This window comes from Nycticebus coucang, chromosome 14, assembly GCF_027406575.1.
Source record: "Nycticebus coucang isolate mNycCou1 chromosome 14, mNycCou1.pri, whole genome shotgun sequence".
Classification (NCBI taxonomy): Eukaryota; Metazoa; Chordata; class Mammalia; order Primates; family Lorisidae; genus Nycticebus; species Nycticebus coucang.
Genome location: NC_069793.1, coordinates 70,594,128 through 70,609,733, shown reverse-complemented (window position 1 = coordinate 70,609,733; position 15,606 = coordinate 70,594,128). Strand labels below are relative to the sequence as shown.

At 39.4% G+C, this 15,606-nt stretch overlaps 1 protein-coding gene across 1 annotated transcript in view; it reads left to right on the top strand.

Moving 5' to 3' along the window:
• Positions 1–15,606, top strand: part of PAK1 (p21 (RAC1) activated kinase 1) — a 73,342-nt gene that overhangs the window by 8,208 nt on the left and 49,528 nt on the right. The window contains 3 exon segments of the mRNA XM_053561251.1: positions 6,882–6,982; positions 7,262–7,409; positions 12,230–12,267. Of these exon segments, the coding sequence (XP_053417226.1) occupies positions 6,882–6,982; positions 7,262–7,409; positions 12,230–12,267 (287 nt within the window).

Sequence of the window (15,606 nt, the reverse complement as noted above, 5' to 3'; positions counted from 1 at the left end):
TGTTGTCATCAAGGATTGGAAACATTGATGTACATATGGCATACTAGGTGTTAGGTTTGGTGACCACCCACATGTTCAGGGTTTTTCTAAGGGAGTCACACTTTGTAATAGGTTTGATTCTTCTTTTAGTATTCCCATTTACTTATTGTATGACCTTGGACAACTTACTGAACCTCTTTGGGCTTCAATTTATTTCTCATCCATAAAATGAATTAAGTTGGATTAGTATTTTATAAGCTAACATATAGCTCATGAATCATGATTTTTTTAAGTTTGTCCACTGAATTTTTATTTTTTTATTTTTTGTAGTTTTGGCCGGGGCTGGGCTTGAACCTGCCACTCCTGGTATATGGGGCTGGTGTCCTACTCCTTGAGCTATAGGTGCCGCCCATCCACTGAATTTTTAAATCTTTTTTTTTTTTTTTTTTGAGAGATGGAGTCTTACTTTGCTGCCCTTGGTAGAGGCTGTGGCATCACAACTCACAGCAACCTCCAGCTCTTGGGCTTAGGTGATTCTCTTGCCTCAGCCTCCTGAGTAGCTGGGACTATAGGCGCCTGCCACAGGGCCCAGCTGTTTTTTTGTTGCAGTTTGGCCGGGGCCAGGTTTGAACCTGCCACCCTCAGTATATGGGGCTGACGCCCTATTCACTGAGCTACAGGCGCCACCTGAATTTTTAAATCTTTACACAGAAAATTATATTATTCAGAAATGTACAACTCAGTGAATTACCAGCATGACCATATCAACGTGGTCATCATTACCTTGGCTAAGAAATAGGATATCACCAGCCCCTCATAAGCTTCCTATAATTTCCTTTCCAGGCACTGACTTCTCTCTCCTTCCCAAAGATTAACAAGTTTGCCTCTTTTTGAACTTGACATACATACAATCACACAATGGTATATTCTTTTGTCAGCCTTCATTTGATCAACATTGTTCATAAGATTCATCCATGGTTTTATGTACAGCTCTAGTTCATTTTTCTTATTGTATAATATTGCTGTACAAATATTCTCATAGGAATATTTTCCATTATATTATTGAATATTAAGTTGATTTCAGTAATGGATTATTATGAATAATGTTTTCTGATCAACCTTGTATATGTGTACACACATATTTGTTGGTTTTTTTAATATACAGCTATATGTAAGTTTTTTGTAAGTTATGTACGTTACAAATATCTTCTACTGTACTCTTAATAGTAGCTTAGATGCTTATCATGGTGTCTGATAGAATTTTAATATAGTCAGATTTATTTCCTTTCTAATACTTTCTGTTCTGTGTTTGAAATCATTATCTACTCTAAGGCATGGAGACTTTTTTCTCTGATTTGAATTTTCTGTGTTCAAGTACATGTATCCATAACCTTTCTAATCCTTCTCCTTGTACTTCTTTTTCCTGCCCACTGGCTAATATCTTCAGTACTGTAATGAATACAAATGGTGATAGGGAATAGTCTTCTCTTGTTTTTCACGTTGGAGGGAAGGCTTTCAATATTTCACAATAGATAATGCTTAATGTTTACTCCAGGGTTTTTGGTAATTAGCTTTTATTAGATTAAGTAATCCTAGTTTGCTACGAATATTTAATCATGATTGAGATCACATTTCAGCAAATACTTTTGCTGCATTAATTGAATTGATTATATTTTCTCCTTTATTTACTTAATATAGTAAATTATATTTACTTTTTTTATTGTTAAATCATAGCTGTGTACATTAGTGCAATCAAGGGGTACAATGTGCTGGTTTCATATACAATCTGAAATATTCTCATCAAACTGTTCAACATAGCCTTCATGGCATTTTCTTAGTTATTGTATGTAGACATTTGTATTCTGCATTTAATAAGTTTCGCCGGGTGGTGCCTGTGGCTCAAGGAGTAGGGCGCCGGTCCCATATGCCGGAGGTGGCAGGTTCAAACCCAGCCTCGGCCAAAAAAAAAACCACAAAAAAAAAAAAATAAATAAGTTTCGCCTAAAAAAAAAAAAAAATAAGTTTCGCCTTACTCCATTCTAAGATGCATCGTAGGTATTAAAAATATTTGAGGTATAATTCATATACCATATAATTCACCATCTTAAAATGTACAGTTCAGCGGTTTTTAATATATTCACTAGATTGCGCCACCATTATAACTAATTTCGGAACATTTGATCACTCCAAAAAGCCCCATATCCATTGCAGTCACTCATTTCTCTCTTTTCCTAGCCCCTATTTGCCAACCACTGATCTACTTTATGCTGTGTGGATTTGCCCATTGTGGTCATTTCTTATAAGTGGAATCATGTGGCCTTTCATGACTGCCTTCTCTGACTTAGCATGAAGTTTTCAAGGTTCACATAGCATGGATCACATCAGGACTTCATTTCGAATAATATACCACTATATGGATATACCACATTTTATCCATTTATCAATTGAGAGACATTTGGGTTGTTTTCACTTTTTGACTGTTACGAATAATGCTGCTATGAACATTCATATGTAAGTTTTTGTGCAGATGTAAGTTTTCATTAGATTCCTCCAGACTCATTCTTTTAGTTACCATAAAAAATTTGCTGCAACAGCAGTAGTTTTAGGGGGATTGAGGTTCATGACCATATCGCAAGGTCATGGGATATGCTTGGTTTGCTTGTTTTCTTTATCATATCTTCCCCCAGTCTCAAGCTCAGAGTACATGCTTAGTAAAAGTTTATGAAATTTGGATGACTTGCTGTGCAGGTGGAAAGCTGGGAGAAAGATCAGACTGTTTATTCCTCTTGTCCTTGCTTATTCTGTTTCTTTCTGGAATGCCCTTCCCCTCTCTACCTGGTTAATCTTTATCCTTTTATGACTTTTTTTCAGGTATTAAGATGTATTTTCCAGAAAGAGTGTTTATTACCTACCTTCATCTACAGCACTGGTTCTCAATCTTCCTAATGCTGTGACCCTTTAATACAGTTTCTCATGTTGTGGTAACCATAAAATTATTTTCGTTGCTACTTCGTAACTGTAATTTTGCTACTGTTATGAATCGTAATGTAAATATCTGATATGCAGAATGGTCTTAGGTGACCCTGTGAAAGGGTCGTTTGACCCCCAAAAGGAGTCACGACCCACAGGTTGAGAACCACTGATCTATAGGTAGATAATCCTTAAATCTGGGCATGGATCATTGTCCTATATACAGATCGAGGACTTGAAACTCAGAGAAAGTGATTTTCTCAGTCACATAGTAGGTTAATAACAAAGATAATGCATGTACTAAATCTTTCTTCTTTTGACTCCTAGCCCATGATTTCTCCCACTGACAGATTTTTTTTTTTTTAATCCCTTGACCTCAGTATTCTTGGCTATAAAATGGAGATAACCCATGCTGTCTAGCTCTTCCTGGGTTTGTTGAGGAGCCAGTGACTGAATGAGCTTTGTGAAGGGGTACGTGCATGTGAGGGAGGTAGTTAGGACTTCGTAGAAGGGATTGACTGAGTTTCAGGTGACTCTGGGACTGCATGGCTTCTTCATTTCTTTTCTGCCTTCTTGCCTCAGGAACAGTGTTTCCTGCAAGTGGTACCCAGCTGGGGAGTTCTCAGCCTAAATTGCACAGCACCCAGGCTAAATCAGGTCAGCTAGATTTCCTCTTTACCCCTGCTTCTTTCTTCCCACTTCAGTCAGGTTCTTCCTGTTCGTACTCCAGGTCTGTTAAATTCTTACTGCAATTAGTAATTGCTTACAGTCAAATCAGTCAGTAAGGATCAGGGAAATATGAAGGAAAAAATACTTGGCCAGGTGAACTGAGTCTTACAATCATGTGCTCTGCGAATCAGGGCAAGTCAGTTTGCTTCTCAGGGCCTCTTTCCTGACAGACTGGAATTACATGGTCTCCAAGGTACTTCCTAATACTTTCTAGGATGTTCTTCAATTTAGTAAGCTCTGTGCTGGCTTGAGATTCAGAAGTATAATGGTTGTGATTAGAAGCCATGATTTTGGTTCTCAAGAAGCTTACATTTCAGGTCTTAAAAATAGCAAGGAATCATATAAAACAGAAAATGACTAGATGTGTGATGGTGTAGCACAGGGGTGTCCAACCTGCAGCCCATGGGCTGTAGGCTGATTTTGTGAGGACATTTTTTACTTATCTGTGGTGTCAAGTATTATGAAAAGTATGCACAGACTTTTTTTTTTCCCTTTTGCTAATCAGTTTTCTTTAGTATTTGTGTCTTTAATGTGTGGACCAAGACAACTCTTATTCCTCCAATGTGCAGCAGAGAAAAAAAAAAAAGGTTGGACACCCTTGGCAGATTCAGTGCCTTGGAGATTGACAGTGAGAGGAAAGGTCAGGAAATCCTTCCTGGAAGAAGTGGGACTTCAGCCAGTTTTTTTAAAAAGACGACTGAGACAGGAAGAATGAGAGGCAGAGCATACCATATAAGGAGGGATAAAAGTGAGCAAAAACTTGGAGGTGGAAATATATGCAGCATATTCAAAGATCACAGGACAGAGAGTGACCAGTAAAACCAGAGCTGACTTCAGCATTACCCAGTGTGTGTTCATGTGTTAAATGATTTCATGTCCCTGGGGCTCTTCTCTATAAACTACTCATCCTCTGAGCCACTCTCTCTTTGGGTCTCTGTTACTAAAGTTCTTTCTGTATTTGACAGTCCATGCCTATGATATATGTGTATTATATAGTATATATATTAATAGCATACTAGATAAATAATATGTATATAAAACATATGCATATAAAAATAAAAATCTAGAAAAAGTTAATATAGTTGTACTTCCCTAAAACCCTTTGACTGATTAGATCTGAGGGACTGTAGAAACGGAAAGCTGTTTGGAACAGAAAGCGGTTCTGAAGCCCTACCGCATGTCTCGTGCGTTCTAGCTATGAGGAAGACAGAGGGACTTAGGTCATAAATGATTGCTGGACTTGGGCCCTGATATAACCCCTAGCTTTCTCTTTCTCAAAGCAGCTGCTTCTGGGAAGGAAATTGCCAGGCGCATAAACAGCCCAAGTCCTAGCAATTCACATGTAGGAAGATAGTTCTTATTAAGATACTGAAGAAGGTTATGGAGCCCACAATTGCTGGTTAATACACATATGTTATACATGTGCCTGTATCCAAACATCTCATGTTCTATATAAATATATACAACTGTTTTATATATTAATATATGTATATATATATATGTTTATATATTAATATATGTATATATTATATACAACAAGTTTTTGGCCGGGGCTGGGTTTGAACCTGCCACCTCTAGTATATGGGGCTGGCGCCCCTCCTCCCCTATAATAATTTTGAAGAAAATACTGAAGAAGGAAACTTCAGGATCAGACCTGGGTTCAAATCTTAGTTCTCACCAGCTGAGAGTAAATTGTTGTTTTTGCATCTGTAAAATGCCAGGAGCAATATTTATCTCATAGGACTGAAGAATGACAGTAGTCCTACGAATGAAGGAAAGTAATGCATGTCATACCACAGATACGAGTTAAGTTCTTCGTGTTATTTCTTCCCACTACATTGAAATATGTTTTCTTGATTCAACTCAAAATTCTTTAGGGGAGGTAATGAAGAGTATAAAGGGTTTTGAAGCCAGATCTTTTGGATTTCAGTTACTTAATAACTGCAGGCAACTCTATTCCTTGTTTTCCTAATCTACAAGTAAAAATGCCTCTTAGGATCATGGCGATTATATGAGATAATATATATGAAATACCAATTAAGAGTTTGGATACTGTCTCAGGAAGAAATCTACAGAGCTTTGAGATAGCATATCTTCCTGTTCAAATGGGAAAACAGAAATTCTCGAATATGGACTATAGTGAGGTGGAGGCAAAAGTATCTTCAACTCTAGACCCTTTTGTCTCTCCTCCCCATTTTGCTGCATTTTATCAGTTATGCCTGGTCTGTGGAGGCATTAGCACTTCAGGATTTCTTTTGGTTAGTGTGCTGAGCTCCCACACAGTAGGCTTTTTTTTTTTTTTTTGGAGATAGAATATCAAGCTTTTGCCCTGGGTAGAGAGCTATAGTGTCACACATCACAGCAATCCTAAACTCTTGGGCTTACGTGATTCTCTTGTCTCAGCCTCCCAAGTAACTGGGACTATAGGTGTCTGCCACAACGCCCGGCTATTTTTGTTGTTGTTGCTGCAGTTGTCATTGTTTTAGCTGGCCCAGGACAGGTTTAAGCCTGCCAGCCTTGGTGTATGTGGCCGGCGTCCTATCCTCTAAGCTACAGGCACCTCCCACATAGTAGGGTTTTAAAACAAGGTTCCTAGGGGCTGAGTTTTGTGACAGGCCAGAGCTGGTGAAATGAAATATTTATTCCTGCCTTGGAGAGAATTTGCATGTCTTCGGTGGATTCTGTAGATTCCTTGCCCCGTTCAGGTAGATGTCTGGTCTTTTACTCCTTTCTTCACGTACTGAGCACCCATTTTGTGTCAGGTGTGTACTAGCTTCTTGGAATCTATGATGAACTGGACATGGCCCCTGCACTTAGAACTCAGATAAACACTTAAAATAGCAAATTACCATGTTGATGCTGTGGGAATAGAGGAGAGGGTAACCTAGAGAGGAAGGAGGACTTCACATAAGAGATGACTTCTCCTATATTGATTGGCTAACTAGTGGTAGAACTAGGACCGTTAACTCTGACAGATGTTCTTTCTGCTTCTCTCTTCATTTGTTTAACAAAAAACTAAGTCTTTAAACACGCACTGAGCATCTATTCCAATCCAGTTTGTAATTGGGCTCTGTAAATACATATGTGAAGTAGGCAGACCTTGCCCTCTAAAGGAGCTTACAGCTCCATAAAGAGCTATAATAAGCCTGAAAACTGAATAATGTCCTTGTTTTTTAATTTTCTTTTCTTTGTTTCTCTTGCAGCAAATAAAAAGAAGGAGAAGGAGCGGCCAGAGATTTCTCTTCCTTCAGATTTTGAGCACACAATTCACGTTGGTTTTGATGCAGTCACAGGGGAGTTTACTGTAAGTCCTAGGTCACAGAGAGTCCTTTGGTCTTTTAGAGTTCTGGCAACGCACTGCTAGATTCAATTCTTTCTCATCTTCCTGATGTTTCTGTTTTCGCTGAGACCTTGATTACAGTCTTATCACATTCATGAGAAGGAACTTTTCTCATCTCCAAAATTGTACCCAAAGAAGCCTTTCGGTCTCTATTCCTTAATAAATAAACCTCTGCCAAGTGGCAGGCACAGTGGCAGCTCTGTGGCTGTGCTTTCCTTACAACCTTGCATGTCTTTTTTATAGGGAATGCCAGAGCAGTGGGCCCGCTTGCTTCAGACATCAAATATCACTAAGTCCGAGCAGAAGAAAAACCCACAGGCTGTTTTGGATGTGTTGGAATTTTACAACTCAAAGAAGACCTCCAACAGTCAGAAGTACATGAGCTTTACAGGTATGAGAACTGTGCCACAGTAGTCTTAGAAGGTTTTAATCTGAATGGAAAAGCTCTACATGCCTGTTGGCCTGGGGTAAGAGAAGAAACTATTTGAAAGAGTGGAAGTGGCATATTGACTAAGATGGAATTTTGGAATGTGAGAGCCAAGATGATGGGGTTTGTATCAAACTTGAGTCTTCACTCTAAACTACGTATTTTTAAAAAATATCCGGAATACAGGTTTTGTGCTAGAAGGTCTAGATTCTAGATACTTACTAAGTTTTAACAGTCACTTCATGTCTTTGAGACTTAAAATAGGTATAATAATTCCTGTCTCAAGATGTTGTGTTGAGCTCTTTAATGTGAAAGTTCTTTTTTTTTTTTTTTTTGTAGAGACAGAGTTTCACTTTATTGCCCTCGGTAGAGTGTCGTGGCATCACACAGCTCACAGCAACCTCCAACTTCTGGGCTTAAGCGATTCTCCTGCCTCAGCCTCCCGAGTAGCTGGGACTACAGGCGCCCGCCACAACGCCCGGCTATTTTTTTGTTGCAGTTTGGCCAGGGCTGGGTTTGAACCCGCCACCCTCGGCATATGGGGCCGGCGCCCTGCTCGCTGAGCCACAGGCGCTGCCCCTGATGTGAAAGTTCTTAGTAGGTTGTAAAACATCACTATAAAAGTAGCCATGATTACCATCATTATTGGTAATGTCAGTGGTTATTTAATGACATCCTCAGTCAAATGAAAAACAGTCTAATAATAATAAATGTTCTTTAGATGTGCTCTCTATATATGGTAATGTGTTTTTGAGAGTGTTTTTAATAGTAGAATTATGATTTGATCCCTAGGTCTCCTAGTTACTAGACTGGCACCTTTTAAATTTACTACTTTCCTCTGGTAATTTTATTGCAGTTTGGCCGGGGCTGGGTTTGAACCCGCCACCCTCGGTATATGGGGCCGGCGCCCTGTTCACTGAGCCACAGGCGCCGCCCTCCTCTGGTAATTTTATTTGGAGCACCTCTTTCCATAGCAGAGAAATCTTCCTATTCTTAGCATAGTTTATGAGAGAGCTGTATTTCTGGAAACTTGCTCTTAGACCTTTAGAACAAGAAGTATGTTAGAGTATACCAGCTCTTCCTTTTTTTGTAGACATGAAAGCCAAAGGAGGAATTAAGGAGGCATAATCAATGACAGGGCTGGTCTTTTAACTTGAGTCCAGTGTTCTTTGTTCATGTTACATCCTTTCAAAGGCAATATTGCTGGGAAGGTGAACTAGCTAATTGTGAAAGATGCTTTCCCTGGTCAGTATCTGGCTTATATTAGAGGGCACAGATGGTGGGGATGACACACTGCAGCTTTGCTCATGCTGTCATGGTAGCACCCAGGAGAGGGCTCAGCACTACTTCCTTCCTGCGTCTGGCCCTGCTGAGTTTGTCTCATTTCTTCCATTGAGGGACTGGGTTGTTCCAAGGAGGAATTAGGGTAGGAATGCTACTGAGTGGGAAAGTTTTACAGTCAGAAAATCAGAGTTTATGCTAGGAGTTTGTCATAGAGATATCAGATTAGAAACTGTCTTTGAAAGTCTCAGTGGTGAAGTCTTTGGAAGAATTTATCTTTCTGCATTCTTGTGTGTGGATAAGTGCACACGGCGTGTGTGTGTATATATATATATATATATATATATATATATACACAGCACAGCCCTGAGGGTTTGCATATGTTTGGGATTAGAGTCCATTTTAATTCATATGTATGGATGCTACACATTCAGTTATGTATGTGTTCATTTGTACAAGTATACATGAATATACGTGTGTGCATAAATCTGCTTTTGTGTGTATAAATTTTTTCATGTATTTATATAAGTAAATGCAGATTTTTAAATTTTCTATAAGTTGGAGACAAGGCCCAACTCTAGACAAAATTGTATATTTGGCGTAGTACATTTTTTGTCTCTTTTTCTTACTGTCTTCTCATACTATGAGTTATGATAACACTACTTCAATTTTTATATGCTCACATGTGAATTTTATGTGAGTCTTATGATGGCCTTGGGGGTTGCTAGGACAAGTACTGTTATCTCCATTTTACAGACTCAAAGAATTAATTAGGCTAAGAGAAATTAAATGACGTACCCAAGGTGACTTATGATAGAAGTGTTTTAAACTTGGGCCATTAATCCCTTTGCTGTCTGTACCCTAAGCACGAGCCTACATGTTAATTTTTTGTCAAGTTTCTTACTTTTTTGACACTTGATTTTTTGCTATCAATTAGTAGCTAATGTGATAGAGAAAAATCTAGACTAGATTGACAACTCATTTGGGTTTTAGTCCTATTTTGCCACCGAACTAGTCGTTTTCCTCCTTATGAATCCCGTTTTACTCATTTGTAAAATGAGGGGGTTAGAATTGCTCTCTGTTCAGTCATTCTGTACTTTGGAATTTGATTTCAACACATAGAAATTATATATCACCTTTAAAGGAGCAATATTTCTTGGTTTTTGTATGGTATAAGAGTTATGGTTATTTACCAACATACCATCCTCAAAAATACTAACAGTGCATAAGTTTAGGGCAAGTGCAGTGAAGGCATAGTGTTAGACTCTGCCTAAGCTGATATTCTTTTGGACCTGAAAAACATATGAATTATGTTTAAAGTATATCCTGAATTGGCTGTTTAGGGTCTGTTTTAAGAACATGTTGTCATAGCTTGCCTTATTTCCTGCTTTGTGGGTTTACGATTTGCTGTGGGGCCAAAGCTGTTTCTAATCGTTTCTTATATAATGGAACTGTGATTTTGGACATTCTCTGGACTTGATTCATGTTGAGGAATGTGTTGGATTTGGTAGACTGTTCTTCCTCCTTAAGTCCATTGGTGGTGAACTGGCAAAGTCAGTTTCTTCTCAGACTCTCAAGAGTTAAAGAACAAAATCAAAAACAACACCAGGTCTTTTATGTTCTTTTCTTGCCTAAGATCTCCATTGAGTTTACATTTCATATTTCATCAAGTCTAAGATATCATTGATTATAAGATGCACCATTATTTTATATGCCACTAAGAAAAGAAAAAGTGCCAGGTAAACCATGAAATATGAAATGCTTTTGATGGTAGGACCCATTTCTGTTTCAGAGATGTTAATGTGAAAAAAAAAAAAAAACTTCTCAGAATCAATAAGATATGGTAATAAAATCAAGCTTCATTGAGGGAGCTTAAGTCTAAGAAAATAAGACCCTGCCTTTAATTAGACTTGATAGGATTAATGCCTCTCTTTTCCTAAACTTGAGTCCTTCTGTTCTTGTGGGGAATAGACATGAATATATACTAGAAGTCTCTAGGTGTAGGCTGGTTGTGATTTGGCATGGTGGCTCAGGATAGGGTTGTGGACTTTTCTGTTTCTTTTAGAATGCATGAAATTTTCTTGGCTATTGAAGCCTGATGATGATGTAGCTGATGATGTGGATACAGTTCTAGCATAGTATTTAGAATTAGACCAGAATTCAAATATCAATGCCTCTCTTTAATCTGTTTGTATACCCTGGGCAAGTTATAGTTGTGGTCTGCAACAACAGACTACATATATGATGGTGATCTCATAAGATTATCAGTTCCTATCACCTAGTGATGTCATAGCTGTCATGACACCATGGGTAGAGTGCTGTGGCATCACAGCGCACAGCAACCTCAAACTCCTGGGCTCAAGCGATTCTCTTGCCTCAGCTTCCCAAGTAGCTGGGACTATAGGCGCCTGCCACAACACCTGGCCATTTTTTGGTTGTAGCTGTCATTGTTGTTTGTCAGGCCCAGGCTGGATTTGAACCTACCAGCTTAGGTGTTTGTGGCTGGAGCCTTAGCTGCTTGAGCTATAGGCGCCAAGCCAAATTACTTAATTTTTAAGCAAATTTAGTGTAGCCTAAGTGTACAGTGTTTACCTCGGTCATTATGAAAGTTTTGAGATACACAAATACCAAGAAACATAAAATCTACATTATCACATTAACCTAGGTCCTCTGGGGGAAGAAAATAAATATAAAATCCTATGGATAGAAGCAAATGAAGGCCTCCCAGTAACACCAGTAAGCTGAGCAAGTTAAAATTTACAGGAATGGACCAGAAAGGTTGCTGTTGACTGTTTAAGTAAAATCATGGACTATCACATAGTCCGTCTCAAAACTTTCATAGTGACCTATGTATAATGTCTACAGTAGTGTACAATAATGGTAGAAGCTTTTATATTTACCTATCACTCACTCATCCAGAGCAAATTCTAGGCGTGCAAACTCCCATTTTGGTAAGTACCTTATATAGATGTACCCTTTTTTATTTTAGCTACTGTGTTTTTCCTATATGTTTTCTATGTCTCGATACAAAAATATTTATCATTGTGTTACAGTTGCCAACAGTTTTCAGGATAGTAATGTGCTATACAGGTCTGTAGCCTAGGAGCAATAGGCTGCTATCCTATAGCGCAGGTATGTTGTAGGCTCTACCATCTAGGTCTGTGTAAGTGCACTCTATGTATGATGTTCACAGAGTGACAAAATCACCTAACAACACGTTTCTCAGGACAGTGCCCTACCACTAAGTGATTCACAACTGTACTTCTCTGAACTTTAGTTTCCAAATCTATTTAAGTGGATATAATAATAATACTCAGAGCTATAGTGAGGATTAAAGGAGACGATATTTAAGTTGTGTCTAGCCCATAACTAGTCCATTAGTACCAGTCAAGCTATTATTCTCTGAACTTGGCTAATGCTTGATCAGATAACTTCCTTAACTGTCAAGAAAGGATTAATCATAATTGTTTATGACTAAGACTCTTGTCTTTCTTCCTTTGCAGATAAGTCAACTGAGGAATATAATTCTTCTAATACTTTGGTAAGTCTTTATTTCCTGTGTTTTGATGTGGGCAGATACGAAGATGAAGGTTAGGACAGCATTGCTGAGGCAGAGCCTGGGATGAGAGGCACTCATATTGTACACTCCCCTACCCTGGGCCTCAGAATTCTTATCCATCCACTGAAAGAATTGAATTTAATCTATGGTAGATATCTCTTCCAGATTAAATGTTCTATAAATTCTTTTATCTTAATAACTTAAGAAATTATTTATGAATATATCGTTTAAGAAATGTTTATGGATATATCAGAGTTATATGATATTCTAAAAATTCGTTTTTTTGGTTTTTTTGGCAGTTTTTTTGGGGGGGGGGCTGGGGCTGGGTTTGAACCCGCCACCTCTGGCATATGGGGCTGGCGCCCTATCCCTTTGCACCACAGGCGCCACCCGAAGTTTTTGTTTTTTTAAATAGTTTTTGGCCGGGACCGAGGCCAGGGCCGGGTTTGAACCTGCCACCTCCGGTATATGGGGTTGGCATCCTACTCCTTTGAGCCACAGGCGCTCAAAAAATTCTAACCTTGGAACCAGAAGATGTGGTTTTTAGGCTCAAATTTTAAATTTATAGCTTTAAACCTTGGGAAAAGCAGTTTGCCCTTCTGAGCTGCAATATCTTTATCAATAAAATGAGGATGATGTAATCTGCTTTACCTGGACCTGTCTTCACAAACCTGAATTTAAAAGAAAATTCCCTTTCTTTGGTCTATAGGGTCCACAGAACCAGAATCAGGACTAATTGTTGAAAGGAGCAGATTCTGTTCATTTAAGGGCCTTTATTCTGTAGGGAAATTGTAGTGAATGCTCTATCCACTCATAGGGGTAATATAGGAATCATTGAAGAATTGACTGGGAAATAAAACTGGGTGACCTTAAATGTCCCTCTTTGTTTTCCAGGGAAATTATGAGGATGAAAGAGAAGTTGATATATTTGATATTGTTCATCAATAGTAAAATGCAACATACATGCAAGAATATTGCTCTTTTTTCTTCATATCTTAGGTCTCTTTTAAAAAGTGGTTGTATCATATTGATTTACTAAATATTTACAACAGCCCATACTTTATGCCAGGTCCTGTGTGGAGAAGTAGCAATATAAAGATGATCAGATATTGTGCCAACACATAAGAATTCCCTAGTCCTGTGGGGGACGTGAAGGCACTAACAGTTCAGTGCAGCAAGCTAAACATCAAGAGGCCAGGGACTGTGTCTGGCTTTTTAATTGCTATGTTCTTGGCATCTGGCAAGTTCTGGTATTGGTAAACATTTGCTGAATGAAAGGCTGGATGTATCAGAGAAAGCTTCCTGATGATAAAGTCTGAGCTGAATCAATTCGTTATCTAGGGCAAGAATTAAGGAGAGATGAAATACTTCTATAATCCATACAGAAAGGGAGAAGCATGTGCATGGACGAGAGGCTCCTGCCTGTGTGGGGAACTGCAGGCAGTTTGATATGACCGGAATGTGTGAAGTGTGAAGGGAGTAAAGGTGTGTGGTGAGGAGGAGCGATAAGCAGGCCTCATCATGTAGGAGTTTGACTTTATCTTTAAGATGATGAAAAGCTTATGGAATTTTAAGTAGGGTGGCGCCTGTGGCTCAGTGAGTAGGGCGCCGGCCCCATATACCGAGGGTGGCGAGTTCAAACCCAGCCCCAGCTGAACTGCAACCAAAAAATAGCCGGGCATTGTGGCGGGCGCCTGTAGTCCCAGCTGCTCGGGAGGCTGAGGCAGGAGAATCGCAGAAGCCAAGAGCTAGAGGTTGTGAGTCCTGTGACATCATGGCACTCTACCGAAGGCAGTAAAGTGAGACTCTGTCTCTACAAAAAAAAAAAAATTCTGATATAATACTAAGTCACCTTTAAAATACTTAACCATGCCTCTAGCATTGATGATTGGTTTACTCTGAGTCTCTTTTACTCTCTTCAGTTATAAACTAATGTTCATATGTTCAGTGCTTTGCAGCAAATTGGATGCTTCTTATTCACTTATCTGTTTTAAGTAGGTTATAATCCTTCTTTTATAGATGATAAGACTGAAAGAGAGAAGGGTTGATGGCAACAGCCATCTGATTCCCAATCTGCACTGCTTTCCCCTAATTCACATTGCCTTTCATCATACGGAGGAGATGTGATTAAAGAATGGGGAAGAACTTGCAAACATAAGATCTATGGATAGTAAATTATTGAAGAAAAGGCCTAAAAAAGCTGAGTTGTGGCTTGTGGCTCAAATGTCTTTGTGCTTTTGTAGGAAGAGTGGCAATTATCATTGAGTGCCTTATATGTGCAGTGTCTAGAACTTCACATGTGTTACATAATTAGTCCTTACAATTACCCTGTAAGGGCTCTGCGCCTGTGGCTCAAGCTGTTAAGGCGCCAGTCACATACACCTGAGCTGGCGGGTTCTAATCCAGCCTGGGCCTGCCAAACAACAATGATGGCTGCAACCAAAAAAAAAATAGCCAGGCGTTGTGGCAGGCGCCTGTAGTCCCAGCTACTTGGGAGGCCGAGTCAGGAGACTCGCTTGAGCCGAGGAGTTGGAGGTTGCTGTGAGCTGTGATGCCACGCAGTCTACCCAGGGTGACAGCTTGAGGCTCTGTCTCAAAAAAAAACTTAAAACAATTACCCTGTAAGGGAAGGTGTAAGCACACCTTTTACTCCCTGCACACTTCACACATTCCAGTCGTATCAAACTCCCATCTAACAGGTAGAAAAACAGACTTCCCTAAAGATTCGTAACTAGAACCAGTTCAGAATTTTTCACTGTGACAGGGAACAGAGAAAGGTGTCACCAGAGGTCTTATAAAGGTGACTGCAGAAAAGCCAGAGCTGTGTTGTTTGTTACTGAGGAGGAAGAGCCCTGGGGTTCATGCCATATGGCAGAGAGGATAACACCTGCTTGGTAAAAACTTGTACTGGTTAGTATCTACAATTGAAACCATTCAGGCTGCGAAGGACATTTTTCTCCCCTAATTCAGAACATTTGTCCATGTAGCTCAGTGCTCTAAATTTTCTTGGATGATGTGGTTTGTATTGTGGTAGCATGTCATGGCTTTTCTTTTTGTGTGTGTGTGTGTGTGTGTGTGTGTGTGTGTGGTTTTTGGCCGGGGCCGGGTTTGAACCCGCCACCTCCGGCATATGGGACTGGCGCCCTACTCCTTGAGCCACAGGCACTCGTCATGGTTTTTCAGTTGGTTTCACACAGAACATTCTACTTAGTTTGTGAGAAATAGTCAGTTTTCTCCCTAATACAAATTAGAAATTGATACTCAGAAAGATGAAATGACTGGCTCTGTACCCTTGAGTGAGTTAGTGGTAGGAACAAGTGT